The 17056-nt window shown below is 62.9% G+C and overlaps 2 protein-coding genes across 2 annotated transcripts; one reads left to right on the top strand and one right to left on the bottom strand.

Annotated features, from left to right (window-relative positions):
* The first annotated feature begins 433 nt into the window (after positions 1–433).
* C1QTNF5 (C1q and TNF related 5) lies at positions 434–3316 on the top strand. The gene is made up of 3 exons (XM_050911025.1): positions 434–487; positions 1399–1631; positions 2238–3316. Exons 2-3 carry the CDS (start codon positions 1418–1420, stop codon positions 2753–2755), a joined length of 732 nt encoding a protein of 243 aa, XP_050766982.1. The 5' UTR covers positions 434–487; positions 1399–1417; the 3' UTR covers positions 2756–3316.
* Positions 3317–9374: 6058 nt separating this feature from the next.
* Positions 9375–13210, bottom strand: RNF26 (ring finger protein 26). Its single transcript, XM_050911056.1, has one exon. It carries the CDS (start codon positions 13149–13151, stop codon positions 11724–11726), a length of 1428 nt encoding a protein of 475 aa, XP_050767013.1. The 5' UTR covers positions 13152–13210; the 3' UTR covers positions 9375–11723.
* Between the last annotated feature and the right edge of the window lie 3846 nt (positions 13211–17056).

The raw sequence follows: 17056 nt of genomic DNA, 5'->3' as shown, positions 1-17056 counted from the left end.
CTGCCAGTCAAGGGACCCACATGCCCCGAGGGCTCCCTCTTCCTTCTGCCACTCCAACCCTGCCTGCCTTTGCTGGGTTTCCCTCCCTTGGCCTTTCTCTTGTTCCGCTTTCATTCTGCTGCCTGTTTCCTCTTGTTTCCCTTCCCTCCGTCCCGCTGCCTCGGTGCTCAGACGTGTTCAGCCGAGGTGGTTTGCAGCCCATGTCTCCTCTTCCTTTGCCAGGCTGTTTGTCTTTTTCTCCCTTCCCCCTGCCTACAGCACTTCTAACACCATAGGATTATTTTTCTTTTTCCCCTTGTCTTGTAGCTTTTGGCTCCCAAGGCCCTTGATTTCCTTTGGAGTTTGGGAGGAGAGACGTGAGGAGGAGGAGGGGGGTGGAGAGGCTGCCTTTCCTAGGGCCTTCGTCAGAGCGAAGTGGTCAGGAAGAGCCGCAGCCCTTCCACGCCGGAGAGCAGCGAGGCGCCGGGGCAGGAGCCGCGGGATCGCAGTGAGTGGGGCTACCCAGTTCTGTCCGCCCCGCGCCGGGGGGAGCTGGGACTTGCTGGGGTCCTGGCTCCGGCGCCTGGGCGGAGGAGAGATACTTTTCTCCTCCTTTTCCTCTTTGTTGCAGCCGTCGCGTCCAGGAGGGGGAAGAGAGCGGCTTTCCCGGGGCAAGGCCACGGGGAGGGAGCCAGCGCTGGCCGTGGGGCTCCACTCTCGCTGCGCTGATGTGGGAAGGGCTGGGGGCAGCCTGGGCAGCAGGGTGGTCCCTGGCACCGGGGTGGTCCGGCACAGCCGGGGATGCTGCAGCCCCAGACAGCTGTGCCCCAGGGAGTCAGCCAGGCATGGAGCAGAGCCACTGGCAGCAGGGATGCTGCCAAGGGCTGGGCCGCAAGGCAGCCCCGCGCTCCCCGAGCTGCCGCCCCGCCACGCACCGCCCAGATGCAACAACCCCACCCCACGCACGGCTCGCAGCTCACCCGCTGCTCTCCAGCTGACACCCCAACAGTCCCCTGCCAGCACCCCCACGTACACCCATAGCCGGGCATGCCGCCAATGTGGCAGCTCTCACCCCAAACAGCCCCCAACCGCACGCACAGAGCTACTGCCTCCCGCGCATGCTGCAGCTCCCTCCCCAGCTCCCTGGCCCCGGCACCCCCATGAACCGTCCCATGGCGGGGCATGCCAGTGGGCTGCAGGACAATGTGGTGGCACAGCCAGCGATGGGGATGCTGCGGCAGGTGCGGCCAGCAGTGAGGCCTTGCTGTGGGGAGCAGCCAAAAAGGCAAAGGGGAAAGAAAGGAGGAACAGTCCCCCACCGACCCCCTGCACCCACTCCCTGCCAAGCACTGCAAGCCTGTTTCCCAGCCCTCTTCACTGAGGTCCCCAGAGCCGTTACCCTTCTCTGCCCCCTTCCAGCCCCTCCACGGCAGACAAGATGAAGCAGCTCTTCCTCCTCTTCCTCCTCGGGCTCATCACCAGCTCCTCGCAGATCGAAGACAACAAGATCCCTGGGCTGTGCTCAGGGCAGCCAGGCATCCCGGGGACCCCAGGCCTGCACGGGGGCCAGGGTCTGCCAGGCAGAGACGGACGAGACGGCCGGGATGGGGCGATGGGGATGCCAGGGGAGAAGGGCGAGATAGGCCCTCCTGGTAAGAAAGGAGACATCCCAGCCAGGGAGGGGGACCTGCTCTGCCCTGCCTGTGGGGAATGCCCTCATGCTGGGGGGTGAGCCCTGGATGCTGGCACAGCCCCACATTGCCAAACCGAGAGCAAATCCTGCAAAAGTGCCCCTTTCATGCCACCACCGCCCCTCTGGTCCTGCCTGTGGTGACCCTGTGCTCCTGCAACAGGCAGCAGCTCCTCGTCACTGGCAAAGCTGCATTTCTCCCCATCCCCACTGCCATCCCTCTGTTCCACCCCCGCTTTAGGAGGGCCCACCAAGCAGTCTCCAGAATACGGCTGCATCATCCCCGCCCTGGCTCCTGGGCTGGGCTTTCTCCCAGCCTGTGGGGGTTTCTCCAACTCTCTGTTGCCACTGTGCCCACTTGGGGCATGCACCTAGCCCTCCCTGCTTGTGCTGCTTCCCCAGGCAGAGCACTGGCCACGACGGGTATTCACCACCTGCATCCTGTGGGAGGCTTGTAACCCTGGTGGGATTGGGGCTGGGCAGGGAGCCTGGGGGAGCTCGGATGGCGGGGGGCCATGCTGGTGGCGGTGGCTTAGAGGTAACCCTGTCCCCCTCCTGCCTGCCCCAGGAGCGCCTGGTCCCCGCGGGGAGGTGGGCAGCCCCGGCATGGACGGCATGCACGGCGAGAAGGGGGCGCAGGGTGAGTGCGCGGTGGCCCCCCGCTCGGCCTTCAGTGCCAAGCGCTCTGAGTCACGCAGCCCGCCGCTGGCTGACCAGCCCATCCGCTTCGACGTGGTGCTCATCAACGAACAGGGCCACTACGACCCCACCACGGGCAAGTTCACCTGTGAGGTGCCCGGCCTCTACTACTTCGCCGTCCACGCCACCGTCTACCGCGCCAGCCTCCAGTTTGACATCATGAAGAACGGCCAGTCCATCGCCTCCTTCTTCCAGTACTACGGGAACTGGCCTAAGCCCACCTCGCTCTCAGGAGGGGCCCTGGTCCGCCTGGAGCCCGAGGACGAGGTGTGGGTGCAGGTGGGCGTGGGGGACTACATCGGCTTCTACGCCAGCGTCAAGACAGACAGCACCTTCACCGGCTTCCTTGTCTACTCCTACTGGCAAAACTCTGCCGTCTTCGCCTGAGCCTGCACTCAGCCGCAGCCGGGGCCACGGCGCGTGCCCCTTCCCAGCCACTGGTGCCCCAGGGAGGGCAGTGCCAGGGTCTGGCTGCGTGGGAGCGGGGACACCGGGACCCCCGCCTCGCTCCGCTGCTGCCGCCCAGTGCAGGGCAGGAATACAGACCCTCTGCCACCCTGGGGGTGGCGAGGAGCGTCCCTTCAGCAGTGCTGTATAAGAGCTAAGTATTATCCAGGGCACCCAGCTCTGGGGCAAGATGCCCGCGCCAGAGAGCCGCAATAACCTGGTTGTCGTATGTTACTCGCCATAGCCGCCTCGGCACGCAGCTTGGCCTCGCTGGCACAGGCACGGCGCCCCGGCCTGTGCTGCCAGCTTCTCCCCACACGCAGAACGAGCCCGGGCTGCCTGGCCGCTGGCACGGCAAGGGGCCCGTCCCGCCGCGGTCCTGGCATGCCCCAGGGCTAGCAGCTGCCCTTCCCGTCACCCCCGCTCCCTGCCCTCCGGCCGCCCCGGCGCCCTCCTCCTTCACCCTCCATAAAGGGGTCCTCGACCATACCCTCAATAAAGGGCTCCTCAGTCACGCGTGTGCCTGCTGCGTGTGCGCCCGTGCCCGCGTGCCAGATCCTGCCGGCTCCTCGGGTGCCGGCGGGGCCGTGCCGGGCTCGCTCGGGTGCTGGCACCCCTCTGGGGAGGCTGCTCCCGGCGGGCCGGGCTGCGCGGGTGCTGGGGGCCCGCGGGAGCAGCGAGGGGTGCCGGCGGTGGCAGCGGCCAGCAGGGCTGCGCCGTCCTGCCTGGGGGGGGCCGGGGGCCGGGAGCGGGCGGTCCTGGGCCGCCGCCCGCGGCAGCAGGGCCGGCGGGAGCCTCTAGATGGAGGCATCGGCGTCCCTTAGCGAGGGCACACGCCGCTGCGACAGTCCCCCCGTGCGCCCTCCCCAAAGCCTCGGGAGGGGAGCGGCGGCGGGGGAGTACCCCCCAGGTGCCCTGGCTCCCTGCGGCGCGACGGCGAGGACCGACGCCTTGCTGGGCGTGAGGGTCCCGTTGCCGCGAGGGCCACCCCGCTGGGAGCGGGCTTGCCCGGGGCGAGGCTGGCACCCTGGCCCGGCAAAGGCGCGGGGGGGCGCTGGCCCCACGCTCCCGGGACGGGACTTGCGGGGGGGGCCCCTTCCTGCCTGCCCCCCGCCAGCCCCGCGCTCCAGTGTGAATGCGGTGACCCGCCTCTGAGAAGGGCCCCTATTTTTAGCAGGGGAATGAAGAGCTTCCTCATTCCTGCCCAAAATAGGTCCTTGCGGGGACCAGCCACGGAGGGGGCTTTTGGCCAGGGGCCGAACTCCTTAATGGGCCCTGCTGCCGGAGCAGGCTGGGGATGGCTGCTCTGCCTGGCCGTGGGGTGGTAGCTGGGCTGGGCTCTTCTCCTGGCCATGCCAGCAGGACCTTGCAGGCGTTCACCAGTCCAGGACCCCCCTTATGCAGCCAGCCAGCCACCTCTCCTCTGGCCCGGCTCCCCTGCTGCCCTCCAAGCCGTGCTGCGCGGAGCCCCCAGGACTATGGCCATGCCCATCTGGGATGAACAAACCCTGCGGCCCTGCTCACCTGCCCTGGCTGGGAGCTGGAGCAGGCTGGCAGCAGCCATGGGGCCAGCCTGTGTGCCCCTGTGGAGGGCCAGCACCACCCCCAAAGGGGGCTGCCCACAGCCCCACAGCTCCCCACCCTGGGACTGGGGACCATGCAGGGACCTGGGGCCAAGTCACGTCACTCTGCAACCTGCCTGGCTGTGTGCGACTGGCGGGGACGCACAGTCCAGCAGTGCCAAGGGCCACCCCCAACCCACAGGGGCCTGTGGAGGTGCTGGCACCAGGGGTGAAGCCTCGCTCCCCCCTGGGGTGCTGAGGGGCTCTGCTAGCCATCTTGCAGGCTCCTCTTACCAGCCCCAGCCGAAGCATTGGGTTACAGCGGAAGCGTCTGTTTGGGTTGACGATGGCTTTTTCTGTAAGCAGAGCCGCCCAGGGGCAAACAATGCCGCAGAGCAGATCAATGGCCGGCGCTGTCTATTCTGGGAGGAGGAAAATTACTTTTCTTGAGATGAGGCCAGGGGAGGTGTGTGGGGGCTGGGAGCATCCTCTGGTCCCTATCACGATGTGGGGGAGCACGGCTAACAGAGGCAGGCAGAGACATAGCACTTGGGCACAGCAGTTTCTGGGCTCTGCTTTCTTTGAGACGCTCTTGGTCTTCCGGACACTTTGTCTGGGATCATTAGGGGACTGCTGGGAACCCGCTGAGGAACACGGGGGTGCCTGCTGCTGCCTGGGGAGGATGAGGAAGAGGATAAGGAAAGGATAAGGATAAGGGAAGGAGAGCCACAGGAGACCTTGACTTCTGGCAAGTTTCTAGTAAGCCCCAGCTGCTTCTCGTGAGCTCTACCAGCTGCCCCTGAGGGAGGAGTGCTTGAAGCCCCTGTTCCAGCTGAGCCCAGGTTAGGGAGGGGCCAGCAACCCTTAGCCAGTGCAAGGGAGAAGCCTATGTAAGAGCCAGGCTCAGCTCACAGGTACTGTAGTGCAGCTGACAGAGGCAGCAGTTTGTGCAGAAAGGTGGGTTGTTGTGGTTTTTTGGGGGGTGTTTTGTTGTTGTTTTTTTTTTAAAAGTGCCAGCACCTCTTCTCGGAGCAGCACACGTGTCCTTGGCACACCAAGGTCACAGTCCCCAGCAGCCATTGAGGCAACCCTTCCTGCAATGCTGGAGGACACAGTCTGGCCAGCCCTGAGCTGCAGAGGGTGCTTGGGGCCTCTTGCTGGGGCTCGTACACCTGGCTGGCAGCCTGCAAGAGGTGTGTGGTTGTGCACAACTTGGAGCTGTGCTGCCAAGTGGAGGAGCTGCTGGAGGAGGTCAGCAGGCTGCGTGGGATTAGAGAGGGCATGAAAGAGATCAACTGGATCGTCTGTGAGACCCTACAGCTACAAGAGCCCAAACCTTCAACTATGGTGCCAGAGCATGCACCTGCCAGGTTCGAAGGTGGAAATGCCCTTGATGGTGAAGGCTGTCCTGGTGACTCCTGGCAGCAGGAGGATGGCTCCTGCTCCACCCAAAAGCTTGCAGTTATGGCATAGGTTCAGCGCCCTCATCGCTGACAAGATGCAGGGAGCACTCTCCAGCCATCTTCAGGTGACGTCTGCCAGTAGGCCAGCTGACCTGGTAAGGAGAGCTTTAAACTGGGAATGGCAGGGGAGGGGACAATCCTCACTCAGGTGGGGATGTGGTGGATGGGGTGGGCAAGCAAAAGGCTTGTGGGGGGGCTTATGGGGAGCTGGAATGCCCCCAATGTCTGCTGGAGGGACAGCCCAGTGGGGCACAAGCAGCCCAGGAGGCTTCTGGAGCATGTTGACAACACCTTGCTGGCACGGGGGATTGAGGAGAGGTGCTCTGCTGGGCCTCGCAGACAAGGAAGGACTGGCCAGGGGAAGCTCAGGGTCCTGAGAGAAGAGAAGACAAAAGCAGGACCACAACCCTGGATTTCAGGAGAGCAAACACTGGCCTGTTCAGGGATCTGCTTGGGAGAATCCCATCTCCTGGAGAGAAGAGGTGTCCAAGAGGACCAAGGATCAGCTCCTCCAAACTCAAACTGTCCATCCTAATGAGCAGGAATCAGAGGTGGCAGGTCATCTGTGTTGACCTAGGAGGAATAAGGAAACTGAGCATGCAGGGATGGGGCTTGGGCCAGTTCAGCAAAAGGAGATGCCAAGTCCTGCACCTGGGGAGGAATAACCCTACACACCAGCACACGCTGGTGGCTAACTGGCTGGAAAGCAGCTTCCCAGAGAAGGTCCTAGGGATCCTGGTGGGCAGCAAGTCTGCCACAAGCCAGCAGCGTGCCCTCGTGGCAAGGAAGGCCTCCAGCCTTCTGGGCTGCATTAGGAGGAGCACTGCCAGCAGCTCGAGGGAGGTGATCCTTCCCCTCTGCTCAGCACCGGTCAGGCACAGCTGCAGTGCTAGGTCCAGTGTTGGGCTCCCCAGTACAAGACATGGACATACTGGAGGGAGTCCAGTAAAGGGCTGTTCATCTTCTGCTGTGAGGGTGATCAGACCCTGGCACAGGCAGCTCAGAGAGGTAGTAGTCTCTCCATCCGTGGAGAGATTCAGAACCTGACTGGCCACAGTCCTGTGCAACCTGCTCTAGCTGCCCCTGCCTGAGCAGGGGGCTGGGCTGGATGATCTCAGGTCCCTGCCAGCCTCAGCCACTGTGTCCCTGAGGCCTTGCCACACTCGGCACTGCAGCTCTGAGGCACTGGGATTGCCACTGCATTCAGGGAGCCGCTGTGGCTCCCTGTGCCGAGCCGCTAATGAGGGAGCAAAGCTGGTGCCCAGGAGCTGCCCAAAGGCCCCCCGCGGTTTGTCTGCTGATTATCACCTGCTCCCTCCCTGTTGGCCTGCTATCATTAGCTGCTCATGCTGCTGCACATCTGCAGCAACCGTCTGTCATCCAGCTCCCTGCTGTCAGGCAGACGATGGCTGTTGTCCCCGAGCTGGGACTAGTGGCTCATTAGGGCTGGGGTGTTGCAGCTGGGCTGACAAAGGGATCCTGGGGATTTTCCCAGGGCCTGGGTGGCCCTGGTTTCAGCAAGCTGTCAGCCCCCACCACCCCAGTGCTCCTAAACTGGAGTAACCCAGCAGCATCATGTTCCTCCCCGCTTGGGGAAGGGAGAAGGGTCTTGGTATTGTGATGGGCTGAGACCAGCCCACTCAGCTCACGTGTGAGGCTCCCAAGCAAGCTCTGGAGGAGGGAGTACCCCTGAGGACTGCAGATCTTGTGCCCTGGACTGGTCTGTGGGCATTGCTGCTGCTGGACACCCTTCCCAGGCAGTGCAGCCCTGCACCAAAAGCCACAGTGCCAGAGCAGGCAGGTCTGGCATGTCTGACCGCCGATCTCAGGGACCCTGTGCGCTGCCCATTAGCCAGGAGGTGGTTGCGTTTTCCTCCTGTAATTGCTTGTTGCTCGGCCAGTGAGTGAGCCAAGTGTGTGCAGGATGGCTCCCGGGGGAAGGCTGTGTCCTTCACATCCTGTCCTCGCTTGGCAGGCTCAGCCACAGTGGCCTGAAGCGGCTGAACACCCTCTCCATCCCCTGCTGGGGCAGGCTGAGGGAGTGGTGGGCTGGGAGCACCCTGCCCATGCAGGGGATGGCAGATGTTTCCCTGCTGGCCCAGTCCTCCTGCCCCAGGGCAGCTCTGCAGCCTCCCTGTGTGCCCAGCCTGCCTCAGCTTACAGACCGTGGGAGCAAAAGAGGAAGGCTGAGCAGTGCCTCAGTTTCCCCAGTTGTCACCCATCTGCAGCCAGACCCCCAAGGGCTCAGGCGGGCTGCTAGCGTGGCCCTCCTTCCTGTGCCTGCACTGTGACTGGCAGAGCTGTGCTCTTGCAGCAGATGTCCATCTCTTTCTGGCCTCCCAGCAGCCCCCCTCTCCCCACTGTGGTTTTCATCCTGGCTAAAATTAGCTAGTTTGCTGGTGTGGCCCTGCCAAGGCAGGTGAGTTCAGGGCAGAGTGAGCCAGAACTCCTGGGGTCTCTACCCATCAGGGTCCTGAAACGTTTTTCCAAACAATTTACAAGGATGCTGGAGAAGCAGAGGGTGCTTAAAAGCACACCGGAACCTGCCAAGAGCTCAGATCGTGGCCAGGGAGTAACTCATTGTGCAGCGAATGCATCACTAGTAGCCCTGCACGGCTGAGCCTGCCACAGCCTTTCTGCGAGGCAAGACCGAGCCCTGTGCTGCCTGCTGCTCCACAACTCCTAGTGCTTTGGGTGCTGCCTCCATCCCTGGGACAGTGAGGCTTGCCAACACACTCCATCGCAAGCAGCAGGACATCGAGGTGCTAAGTACACATGGGAGCTGGGATTACACGTCCCTGTGTGTGTTCCTGCCAGCCTGGGAAATCCCAGCCCCTCCACTTTGGGCTACTCAGGCCCTGGGGAGCTCCAGCTCTGGAGAACCTGAGCACGAATCCCTTCACTCCAGTACAGAGAGGAACTGCTCCTGAAAAGAGATGAAGCTGTGTGTACAAGCCCCTCTGCAAAGCAGCCATTGCTTCTCTCCTTCCTAAACAGCTCAAAGTGACCTGAATTAGGAGTGAAGATGCCCACCAGTCCTGGGCCCTTGCCAGCAAAGAGCTACCCCAGCTGCTCTGCCTGCTCCTAGGCCCAGAAGAGGCTGCAGCACCAAACACATCTCCAGGCAAGATGCAGACATTAGCACTGGTGCCTTGCAAGCCGCGCTCTCTGCCCCCTTGCAGAGGCATATCCACAACCACTTCCTTTCACTGTGGGTTAGCAGAGCAGGAGCTGGGGGATGCCAGCTCTGGAAAACCCACCCACCACGTTTTCATGTCTAGATTCATCTCCTGGGTGCCAGGCTTTTCCTGTGCAGCAGTCTGGCTCCGGGCTATCCCACAGCACTGCCTTTCTGGGTGCAAGCACCCCCAGACAAGTACCCCTGAGTTTGCAGGTGGTGTTGGCCCTCCAGCTGTGACCCTTGGGGGGGAGTGGTGGGCTGGCTTCCTCTGGAGCCCAGGGGTGAGCAGAGAGGAGACCCCATCCCCCCAGAGAAAACCCTTCCCAAGAAATGAGGCAGCAGGCAGCTTTTGGTAAAGGAAACTTTAATCTGCTCAGTATCTAGTCCATAGTGCAAAGAGTTAAACTTAAGGCAAAGCTTTCTCTTCTTTTATAAACAGGCAGCAAACAAACAGGCCCTAAAACAACAAGCGTGACTGCTATAATCGAAAAAGGGTTTGAGGGGAGAAACTGCAGTCCTGGGGAGGTGTCCTTCCCCCCTGTAATTCATGTAGGAAACATTGCACCCCAAGATCCACAAGCTGGTCCCAACCAACCACCACCACTTGCAGCCAGAAGCATGGCTGCACTCCCACTCCCGGGGAAGGGTGCAGCTCCCTGTCTCCTCGTGCAGGAGGACCTCTGCAAGTGCCTGGGACAAGCTGGACCCTGGGGAATGCAGCCTGTGGGGCTGCACTCACTGCTCTGGCAAGGGCTTGGCTACTCAACTGCGAGTGTCACTGGCTGCAGCCACAGGAGAAGTGGCTGGAAACAGCAAACATTAACGTGGGTGGTGCGTGCCTGGAGAGGCACAGGGACAAGAGGCTGAGCAACAGGGCATAGGCAGGGAGCTTTGCATCTCTGCGAAGTGAGGTGGAAGCAGCTGACAGCCCTGGGGCCAGGCCCTTCTAACACCCATTGGTGCTCAGGAGCCCAGCTTGGCCCAGGGAGTCCCTCCAGCCCCTAGCAAACGCGGGGGCAAGCAGCCCCTGTAGCGCCTCGCAGAGCAAAGCCACTCTCCAACAAGATAGTATTTTGCCACAGCTCAGGTTTACAGGGCAGAGACGTCTCCCAGCGTGGCCTGGCCTCTCTACTGCCTCTGTTTTGGCTTAAATCACTAATCAAGAAGGAGAATAGAGAAGGAAGACCATGCCAGCTACCCTCAGGCTCTTGGCTTGCAGTCCAGGAGTCAAGACTCTTTCCAGTCTGGCTCCAGCCAAAATTGGCTGTGGTGTGTGGCTGATCTCAGGCAAGCAGCTGGAAAAGGAAAAGCTTTTTAGTGCAAGGCCCTCTTGCAGCCCAGCAATTTCTTGGAATGGTGCTGGTTGACCAAGCTGGGGTAAGCTATCTCAGGCCTCCCCAGCCAGGATTGGATGCCCTTGTTAGACTTCAGGGGACACTTTTAAATAAAACTAGCTACATTTCTGACAGACAATAAGACAGCACAGCAGTGTGACCCTGCCCTAATAAAAAGATAGCCACGGTCCTGGTACTGCTCCATGTACACAACTGTAGATCCGCAGCACGGATATGCAGAACTTGTGCCTGGAGCGGGAATGTCTCAGTGGGCTCCCAGGAGCTTTGGGGGAGCTCTCTCCTCCGAAAGAGTTACTTCCTCTAGCCAGCCCAGCCTGGGAAGCAGCAAGCAAGCACTGGTGTGAACCACCCAGTTCGATGGCACTCTGAGCCTGAAGAAAATGTGTATCATCTAGAGAGGATTCTCCAGCATTGGCTCAGACGTGTGCTGCTGCTTCCAGGGCTGTGAGCACTGACCAGCCAGCCACCCCTCAGGTTCCTCAAGCAGCATCACCGCCCCTGCAGAAAGAGTAACTCCCTCCGGCCTCCCCATGTGAGTAACCTGATGTGTGCTTACTAGTCTTGCATAGGTGATGCACGGAAGCAGCAGCAACACTGAACTCTACAGTCAGCTGGCCTGCAGGGAGTCCACGTTCATCACGGCTCCTCATTGTCCTGGCAAGGGGAATAGGAAGCTCAAAAACCAAAGCCACGGTGGCTGGGATACTGAAGTACCCCAGAAACCCTGCTCTTCTCCAGCTGAGAGCCAGGCTCAGCCCTCTGGTAGCAAAACCTAAAAAGCTCGAGTGTGCTCATTGCTCTCCTAGGGCCTTGCAAAAGGGGCACACACCTCCCTTCCCAGGGAGCTCCCCCACTTAGATGGTGGGAGGAGGAAACAGAGGCCTGAATGCAGCCTGCCAGGTAGTTTTCTGGCCAGACCTTAGGGAAAAACCCTCCCTTGCCTTGCACCAGCCCCTGTGATTCCCAGGAGGGCACAGCCTTTAACCTTTCCATCAGCTTTGGCTAGGAGGGACCAGAGCATTTTTCTACGCTCTGCTTTGGATCTCAAACTGCTGCAGGCTTGAGGCAACAGGCTCTGAAACAGCAAAAGTTGTCAACAAAAAAAAGGTAACTCTCTCAGCCTGCTGCAGAGATCAGTTATTGTGCTTGCTCGCAAGAGCTACAATCTAGTTACGTAGCAAATGTGGCTAGCAGACACCCCCAGCAGCCTTTTGCCCTTTCAGCACCATCCTTAGTTCTTTGGAAGCTGCTCAAGGCAGCCCTGGGAAGTTCCGCCTCCCGGCAAGAGGCAGACAGGGGTGCCCTTGACCTCCTGGGAAAATGACCCAAGCCACCCGCCCCTTGGGCTCACAAGTACACATTGAGCGTCTGGAGGATCATCTGGCGGCACAGTGGGCAGTTGCGCTGGTAGATGGCCTGCTGCAGAAGGACTTCCGTGCACTCCTGACACAGACACAGGTGCCTGCAGGGCAGAAGCAGGACTGTCTTGGTTTGGTCTTGACAGATGACACATTTCTTACGTTCCTCTTGTTCTTTCAGGAGCATCCAGGGGTCATTATCTGGAGTGCCCTCACCAGCCCCAGCTGCTGCATTCAGCTGCTGCCTCCTCGGAGCTTTCCCCCAGGAGGTGCTCGGTTCCTCCCTGGGCGGCTGGAGACGCTGTCCTGCCACGGCACTTCGACTCAGAGCAGGACGTGCTTGTGGTACCTGCTCCGCATCCAACTGGTCCTCGTGCTCAGCTGGCAGCTGGCCGACCCCTGCCAGCGTCAACCTGCCGGGAGCTGCAAGTCTCGGGGCGGGCGCAGCAGCCCCTCGCTGGTTGCTTTCCCGGTTCATCGTTCTGCCTCCTCGGCTCCAGTTGGTCACCTGCAGACTCCAGTCCACGAACCTGCGCCAGGCCTGGGAGGTCATGGCCATACCCAGCGTCAGGACTGCCATCTGATAGAGCCGCCACACATCCTGCTGCAGGCGGTGGTAGGAAGGCAGTGTGTTGAAGTAGCCCAGCACGTAGCCTGTCAGTGTCCAGAGCAGCCCGGGGTTGAAGACAAAGGCGCTGACAACAATAATGAGGAGGAGCAAGCCCAGGCCATAAATATTCACGAAGAAGATGTTGATGAAGAGCTCGGCGACGGAGGCCAGGAGCTTGAAGGCCAGCTGGCAGGGTGACCACAGCAGGATGGACACAGCGATGGCACCGCTGGAGACGTGCGCGAGGAAAGCAGCCAGCAGGTCCGTGACTCTGAGGAAAGGGCCGGCAACGGAGTCCCACAGGGCTGCAACCAGGGTGAAGAGGTTCTGCGTGCCAATGAGGCACACGTTGACGAGGCTGTTGACGAGGTAGGCCAGCAGGCTGGTGCCAATGGCCAGGCCCTCGCAGACCTGCCTGGCCAGGGCCTGGCCGCAGCCCAGCAGGCCGCAGAGCCCGCGGTGCAGCAGCTCCTTGCCCCGCAGCGTCAGGTGCGAGAGGAGGTGCCCCGCCACCTTGAGCCCCTCCAGGCCGCAGCAGCAGCCGCGCAGCAGGCCGGCCAGCCCCTGCACGGTGCCCAGCGCCAGGCAGCAGGCCGCCCGGGCCAGGGAGGCCAGCGACAGGAGCAGCCCGTCCCAGCAGGCCAGCGCCCCGGCGGCGGCGGCCGCGGGGAGGCTGCAGGCTGCGGCGAGCAGCCAGAGCAGCGCCGACACCAGCGAGGACACCAGGAAGAAGTTCACGTCCAGCACCAGGACCAGCAGGTCCAGGGCCATCCGCAGGCCGCGGAACAGCACGAACAGCAGGTCCATGGCGGCCGGGCGGGCCCGGGCTGCGGGCGGCGGCCAGGCGCCCCGCCGGGGCCCGTACGGCGCCGTCAGCCGCGGCCCGCTCGGAGCCCCCCAGCGCTGGGCGCCGCCATCTTCGCTCGGGCAGCCGCGCGACGCTGGGCCAACCGGCGGCGAGGGCCGCGCCTCTCCCCGCCGCCCATTGGGCGGTTCGGAGGACGCGACGGGGGCGCGGCCGCTGGGGGCGTGGCCGCTGCCGGGCGGGGCACCTCCGCTGACTGTCGCCGCCGGGACGGGCCCCGCCCACTGGCGCGCATTTAAAGGGCCAGCCGTGCTCGTTTAACCGTGGCGGCGCCGCGGAGCCCAGGGCAGCCCGGGCCCGCTCCCAGCGCGGGGGGGTGGGGCATGAGAGGGCCGCGGCCGCCTCACACTGGTTCCAAGCAGCGCAGGGGGCACCCACCACCCACAGGGTCCCTGGGGCCACAGACGTGATGAGTTTGTGACAGCCTCAGCCCTGGCACGGGGAAGGTTTGCATTCGCTAGCGGGGTCCCTGGGGCGGGAGTGTTTGGAACAGGGTCAGCCCAGGGCAGCACTGCTCTCACCCCACCAAGCAGTTTCCTGCAGGATGTCCCAGAATAAACCCATGGCTGTGGCCTGGCCCAAGGTTAGCAGCTCCTGCCAGCTCCTGGGCAGCGTGTGGGGCTGCCAGCATCTCTGGCCTTCGCTCTGCTGTGCCCCAGGAGATGGTCCAGCCCACCACCCTGACGGTGATGACAAGCTCAGGAAAATCCAGCCCTGGAGTCCAAGGCTTTTTAAGGAAGGGGAAAGCGAGCGGAGTGGATGACCCATCGGAAAGACATCTGCAGCCCCGGGATGCACCGGCCAGCGCGGGGCCAAGGAGGGAAGCACTGCACCCCCGGGCAGCAAGGGAGGAGCCCTGAGGGAGCAGGACGTCGGGGTCCCCTTCCTGCAGTTGCCTGCCCCTTCCCCTACATGTCATGTGTCCCCCCCCCCCCATAACACCGTGAGCCGGGGGAGGAGCCAGGGCAGGGGGCACGTCCTGGCACACCCTGCCTTGGGCTGATGCTGCTTGGTGCCATCCAGCTCTCCTTGAGCTGCAGCACTGGCTGGGCTGCCAGGATGGCAGATCGGGGTATGTCTGTCTGTCTGTCCCTGCCTGGGATCTATCCTGCCGGCTGGCTCCCCGCCAGCCGTCTCCTCCCTGCCTGGCCAGTTTTGGCTGTGGGCTCCCTCGCAGCGGGTGCCTGGATCCCCCCCGGCGGTGTGTGCGCCTGTGCCCACGTGACGGAGACAGGATGCTTTCAGCATTTATGGTAATGTTTGGATTTCTCATTGCTTTACCAAACAGGAGAAGGAAAAAAAGAGCTGAGCCAAGGGCTGGGCGTGCTCCACTCATTCCCTGCCTCTGGCCGCACACCTGCCTCCCGCTCCCTGCTCCTGGCGCCTGCCCGGGCCCCTGCCATGCCCAGGGCACTATGTCCCGGCAGGCTCCCCGCTGCAGGGCCGGAGAGGTGCGGGGGCTGCAGGGTTTAGGGGTCACAGCTCTGTGGCAGGGCTTCTCCGTCATTGCTCCGTGCTCCGGGGGCAGAGGGAAGCCTCTGCCCGCTCTCCCCTGCTGTAGAGTGTCCGGCTCCACAGCATCCAGACCTGCTAGAGAGAGGCGCAGGGCTCAGGCACCCCAGCGCGGGGCAAGCAGGGGTGCAGGGGGCTGGGAGCACCCGGGGAATCGGTTCAGGTTGGAACACCGATTTGGCTGGAGCAGAGTAGGGCGGTGCTCCCAGTGGAGGGGCTGCGAGGCTACAGCGCAGGGACAGAAAATGCCTTCCTGGGGCCCTGTCAGGGTGCCTGGCAGCTGGGCCATGGCCAGGACCCCTCCTTGTGAGGAGGGTCCCCCCAGCTGTCCCTGCACTTGCTGGAGGTCCGGGCGCGATGCCATCGCACTCCCAGCTGTGCCCGTGGCAGCTGCGGGCAGCAGGACAGGATGGGCCCTGCTTGTGAGCCCCCTCCCCTCGTCAGCCTCTCAGCGCTCATTTGGCACAGGGTAGACAGGGCTCTGCCGTAAACTGGGCTGTGCTGGTGGTAACTGGGGCCGCCACAGCCCACCCTGAGGGCACAGGAGTCCGGGATGTGTATGCACCCCTGCCTGCGTGCCCTGCAGGCAGCCCTGCCTGGAGACCCACTGACAGCCACGGGCTATGCAGTGCACTGGCTGTGCTGGCACCAAGCCCGGCTGCAGGGCTGCTGCTGCATCATGCCTCTGAGCTGCCTTCCCGGTGCTGAGCTCACCGCAGCCGGGCAGCTGCCCCGCATTTCGGGGAAACAGAGCAGCCAGAGGAAACCAGCTATAGGGCTGCCTCGGCCCTCATAGCTGCTGTGTCCTTGCGGCTTTTAGCTGGAAGCAGAGGGAGGGAGGGAGCAACCCCAGGGCCAGGTGTCATGGTGCTTGAGGAGCTCTCTTGAGCCCAACGTGCTTGGGGGGTGATCAAGGACCCTGTGCTCTGGGGTCCAGGCTGTGCGGAGCCCGTGGCCAGGCTAGCTGCGCAGGGGCTGCCTCGCATCGCACCCTGGGCAGGTCCCAGCAGACTGGCTGGGAATAGGCTGCGGGTGGCAGAGGAATGGGAAAAATGAGCCAGACAAAGGGCTGGCAGCACAGCCTGCAGCTGCGGAGTTGGGAGACAGTGCTGGGGACCACCACGGCTCCCTCCAGGGCTGCCTCTGCAGGGGGACATGCAGCTTCCGAGCCCCCGCGTCTTCCCCTGCCTCCCTAGGCCCTTGCTGCATGGGCACATCCTGCCCTGCCGCTGCCCTGAGGCAGGAAGGGTGTTTCTGGGGCGTGGGTCCTGCTGGCATCACACCAGCGCTCCCAGCATGCTTGCAGCTGGCTGGGCAGCTGGGACCATCCCCAGGGTGCCCTTGCCTGTGGACCCCCGGCCGTGCAGCAGCCCCAGCGCCTGGGAGAAGCCAGCCAGCGTTGTCCTCCTGGGCGGTGCCAGCAGCCTTACCTCAAGTCCCCTCAAGATGCCCTCGCCAAGGGCCAGGCAGATGCCTCAGCGTGGCGGCGGGCGCCTGCAGCCCCATGCTCGCAGGCCAGGCTGGAACAATAGCTCATTCCGGTGTATCCGCTCCAGGAAAGTCCCCTGTCCCCACTCGGGCTCAGCTCCAGGATGGCGTGGCTTGCTCTTCCCCTGGCCTTTGCCTAGCCTTGGAGGCACAGGTGATGGTATCCCCCACCGCACGCATCCCTGCTGGCAGGGAATGACAGCCAGCATTTGTCCTGCATGCTGCACGGCCGGGGCTGCCGGGGAGAGCCCGCAGGAAGGCTTGGGAGCTGGAGGGCTGGGAGCTGGGAGGGCACCTGTCCTCAGCAGTGGGCACCTTCCCTGCCTTTGTTCGCCCTGCAGACTGGTGGAAGAGTGGAGCATGAGGACTGCCCGTCGTGTTTCTGGAGGGCTGTGTGGCTCCCCACGAAGGGAGCTGGGATATCTCTCTCCTCCTGGAGCCTGGCCAGACGGCCCTGGGAAAAGCACGTCCTCTTCCATGGGAAAGTCCTGCAAGGAGAAATCCCTGCTCAGCCCGGCCGGCCCCACAGTTCCCCTGGGCCCTGGTGCTCTGGCGTGTCCCTGATGCTGTGGGGCCGAGCAGGGTGCAGAGCCAGTGGCGTGGGGAGGTGGCATGGGAACTGCACTCTGCTCGCTGCCTTCTCCCAGGCAGCCCTCATCTGCTACTCCATGTGCCCTCACAGCAGTGGGGAGCCTTCCCCAAAGCCCTCCAAAGGGATCCTCCACAGCCCATGGGTGCGAGAGGGGCTCCCCCAAAGCTGGAGCTGGCCTCGCCACCTGCCTGGGGCTAATTTCTCATTACGCTTTCTAGGAGTTGCTCCTAATGAGCTGTCCTGGGGGAGCCCCAA

Source organism: Gymnogyps californianus, chromosome 25 (assembly GCF_018139145.2).
Source record: "Gymnogyps californianus isolate 813 chromosome 25, ASM1813914v2, whole genome shotgun sequence".
Taxonomy (NCBI): domain Eukaryota; kingdom Metazoa; phylum Chordata; class Aves; order Accipitriformes; family Cathartidae; genus Gymnogyps; species Gymnogyps californianus.
Note: the sequence above shows the minus strand (reverse complement) of the source record. Positions and strands in the feature narration are given on the sequence as shown.